The sequence below is a fragment of the Plasmodium gallinaceum genome, assembly GCF_900005855.1.
Source record: "Plasmodium gallinaceum strain 8A genome assembly, contig: PGAL8A_v1_141, whole genome shotgun sequence".
Lineage (NCBI taxonomy): Eukaryota > Apicomplexa > Aconoidasida > Haemosporida > Plasmodiidae > Plasmodium > Plasmodium gallinaceum.
In genome coordinates, this window is record NW_021628302.1 from 588,346 (window position 1) to 592,316 (window position 3,971).

Consider the following 3,971-nt stretch of genomic DNA (forward strand, 5'->3'; position numbering starts at 1 on the left):
TAGAATATTTAAATATTTCTTATAATTAAATTATTTTATATATACAGTAAAAGTATATTAAATTTGTAGATATAGTGAAATAATTCTAAAAAAAAAATGGTTTTAATAACAAAAAAAAAAAGGAAAAGAGAAACTAATGAAATGTAATATATACAATATAAAAATATTAGAATAATTTATGAATAATTATTTCTAAAGTAGTATGGAATTGTTAAATATATATATATATATTTATATATATATAATTATGTTAATTCATACCATCTATAAGAAAATATAAATGTATTCTTTTTAAACTTACATAATTTTTTTTAACACGCATTAATTTTAATTTTTTTTATAAATGTATTAGTAATCTTTGTTCTATTATTAAAATATTAAAAATATTAAAAAAAATTAAAAAAAAAAAAAAAAGTATAATTCATTTTTTTTTCCTTTTTAATATACATACTTATTCTAAAAGGAATATTTTTTATAAATAAGAAATTAATATTTAGGTGTAAAAGATACAAAATGATTTCAAACTTTTTTAATTATTTTTATTTTTGTGTATTTTACTTTATTCATATTATAAAGATTGTATCCATTATTTCTTTTAGAATAAATAGTAATATTTTTTAATTCCAAAATATTAAAAAAGAAGTGTAATTTTTTCACTATCTTATATGCCATATAAAATATTTTTCCAATTTATAACAATTATTCAAATCTTTTTTTATTTTTGATAATGATTTTAATATTTCATTTGTGCAAAATTTGAGGTTAGTTAAAATTTAATAATATTAAAAAAAAAAAAAAAAATTAAATTTTTAATATGTCTTTACAAATATAATAAAAATATTAAAAATAAAAAAATATTACTTAAAAAAAAAGTTACACAGGAAAAAAAAAAAAAAAAAAAAAAAAGCATTTCATGAAAATAAAAAAGGAGTAAATATAACGTATTATAAAAAAAAGCATATATATATGTAAAACCCAAAATAAAATATAAATTCTTAATTTCTATTATTAAAAAAGAAATAAATATATATAAATGAATAAAATTACATATATTTTTTGTTAATATGTTACCAAAAAGTTACATAACTTGTAAAGAACTATATTCTATGCATCCAAGATATTCATTATTTATTGTAGCAATAGCAAACATATTAGATAAATCATAACGTATACCTTGTAATTTAATTCGAACTGCTGTTTGAGGTTTTATATTATAATCTCCTGAGGAAAAACTAGGATAATGAGCATCTTCTGTATATTCAAAACATTTTGGAATAGCAGTTCTTGAAATAAAAATTTTTAATGGTCCTGCTTGAGCAAAAAAACCTAATTTATTTACATCTGTAACAATAGCATCTAAAACCTGTAAAAAAAAAAAAAAAAAAAAAAAAAAAAAATTTATACAAATATATATATATATTTACTTATTTAAACTTTATCTATTTTTATTTATATATATTTTCCTTTTTTATATGGTTTTTTTTTCATATAAATTATTATTATATTTTAAATTTACTTCATCTTTAAATGGCTTAAAAACGATTGCTTGATATTTAACTCTAACAACAATCATCCCTGTACCATCTTGTACCCTACCAGGTTCATTATGAATTATTCTAATTACACAAATTATATATCCATATTTAGCATTACATTGACCTTCAACACTATTTCTTAACATGTCTTCTATACATTGCTGATATCTTGGACCTAATTGACTTGGTTTTATAGTTACGTTTTTCCATTCTTCAATGACAAAATACATTTTAAACTATAATTATTTATATTTCTTTTTTTTTTTTTTTTTTTTTTTTTTTTTTTTTTTTTTTTTTTTTTTTTTTTAACAATAAAAAATTTTAATTTTATTTTTTTTTTTTTTTTATCTATAAAAAATTTTTTTGAATGATCATCTCTTTTCAAGTAAATTAGTATGATTAAAATATAATAATATATATTATATTTTACGATTTAATAATTTTAAAAATATGTATTTAAATTTTAAAATATCTTATAATTTAAATTTATATTTTAATTAAAAAACATAATTTAATTGAAAAATACATTTTATTTTAAATAGTCATATTTTTAAAATTATTTTTATATTTTCAAAAAATTAATTCATATGTATTTAAAAAATTCAGAAAATATATATTTAGTTTTTTTTTTTTTTTTTTTCTAGTTTATTTCATTATTATTATAATGCACAAATATTAGAATTTATAGTCTGAACATTGTTAACACTAATTGTATAGGGAAAAAAATTTTTTTTTTTTTTTATATTTTTAAATGTTTAGCTGTTTTTAAAAATTCAAAACTTTTTAAATTATTATAATTCAATTTGAAAAATATATATATAGCTATACATTAAAAACTCTATATATAATTTAATAAATACATTCTTCATATATTTTTATTTTTTAAAATTATTCATTTTTATATTTTAACAGAAGGTAAAAAAAATATATATATATATATCTCTATTATATATTTTAAAGGTATGAGTATTACAGCTGGTAAGTGTTGTAAATATATCAGAAAATATTTCACAAATGGGCTACGCAAAAATGCTTTGCCTTATTTTATTTATTGTAAAAATAAACCATTTCTTATAAATCCAAAATTAATACAAAAGTACTCTTTAGATAATGTACCAAAAAATGTTATAAATAGGTTATATAAAAATAGAAAAATCTTCAATAATATTTTAATTTTTGTTTTTAAGATTCTATTTTTTTTTTTTTTTCTTTTTACAAATTATATTGTAGGTATATACAAGATAAAAGAAGATTGAAGAATGATAATATATAAAAATTGAGTTAAAATAAATAATATTTAAAAAAGATATAAGATTTTATTTGTGAATTAATGTACCATTGATATTTTTGCAATTTCAAAAAGAGTTATTAAAAAAAGACAAAATTACTTTTTAGTTGTTTTAAAAAGCAAGTTAACATATATACAAAATGTTTTAAATTATTATAAAAACTTCAAGGAAAAAAAAAAAAAAATAATAATAAGATAAAATATATAGATGTCTATCAAAATTTATATTAACCATTGTTTTCTTAAAATTTTTAATATTAAATATTTTTTAATAAAAAATTCCATTCCTAAATATTCTATTGCTTCTATTTCAAATTTATAGTTCATTTTTTCCATTTCACAAACTTCCTTTTTAATTTGAGAATAATTTAAATTTTTGTCTTCTAATAAATTTTTTATTACCTTTTTTTCTTTTTTAGTTAGTACTAATAGGGATTGCTTTGGAAACAATTTAATGTCTTCCGAGCACATTCCTATCCACTTTATATTTTTACATGAACATATATTATTTTCATATGTTGAATTTCCTTCTTTATATGTAAGATAAATTCTAATACCATAAGGATCATAATCACCAACATAAGCACACTAGATAAATAAATGTGAAGATACATTATAAATATTTATGAAAATATAAACAAGGTATTCTATATTTTTTAAGAATATTGTTACTTCTAAATTAAATAAGGCTATAAGTTGATAAAGAATTTTTCTTGTTGAAAAATCAGGAAATCCTTTTCCAGTTATTAAAATACACGGAAGAATCTGAAAATAATATATATATATATATATATATATATATATATATATATATATATATATATATATATATGTGCATAATTTTTTTCTAAAAAATTTTAGTATACATCCCAAATTTTGTGTTGACAGAGTTTTTGATATAGAGAATATTTTTCAACAACTATTATATAATGTGCTAATGTATCAATTTTATCAACATTTAAAAGACACTCATTAATCATTAAACCATTATCTAAATTTTTGAGAAAAAAAAAAAAAGTTTATTTTTAATCTTTTTAATTCTTTTTTTTTTTTTTTTTTTTTTGCATATTCTTATATTAATCTCAAATATGATATATGTATATTTTTTTTTTTTTTTTTTTTGTTTTTCTTTTAAATAACAAAATTTT

The 3,971-nt window shown here is 16.0% G+C and overlaps 3 protein-coding genes across 3 annotated transcripts in view; 1 reads left to right on the forward strand and 2 right to left on the reverse strand.

Annotated features, from left to right (window-relative positions):
• Positions 1-1,078: 1,078 nt before the first annotated feature.
• On the reverse strand, positions 1,079-1,765 carry PGAL8A_00486600 (DNA-directed RNA polymerase II, putative; the record flags this gene model as incomplete). The annotated part of the gene is made up of 2 exons (XM_028673659.1): positions 1,079-1,363; positions 1,517-1,765. The coding sequence occupies 2 exons, from the start codon at positions 1,763-1,765 to the stop codon at positions 1,079-1,081; spliced, it is 534 nt and encodes a 177-aa protein (XP_028530089.1).
• Positions 1,766-2,497: 732 nt separating this feature from the next.
• On the forward strand, positions 2,498-2,808 carry PGAL8A_00486700 (conserved Plasmodium protein, unknown function; the record flags this gene model as incomplete). The annotated part of the gene is made up of 2 exons (XM_028673660.1): positions 2,498-2,670; positions 2,766-2,808. 2 exons carry the CDS (start codon positions 2,498-2,500, stop codon positions 2,806-2,808), a joined length of 216 nt encoding a protein of 71 aa, XP_028530090.1.
• A 237-nt stretch (positions 2,809-3,045) lies between these two features.
• Positions 3,046-3,971, reverse strand: part of PGAL8A_00486800 (topoisomerase, putative) — a gene marked incomplete at both ends in the record, with an annotated part of 2,992 nt that continues 2,066 nt past the window's right edge. Inside the window, 3 exons of the mRNA XM_028673661.1 lie at positions 3,046-3,411; positions 3,496-3,588; positions 3,690-3,814. Of these exons, the coding sequence (XP_028530091.1) occupies positions 3,046-3,411; positions 3,496-3,588; positions 3,690-3,814 (584 nt within the window). The remainder of the gene's footprint in view (positions 3,412-3,495; positions 3,589-3,689; positions 3,815-3,971) is intronic.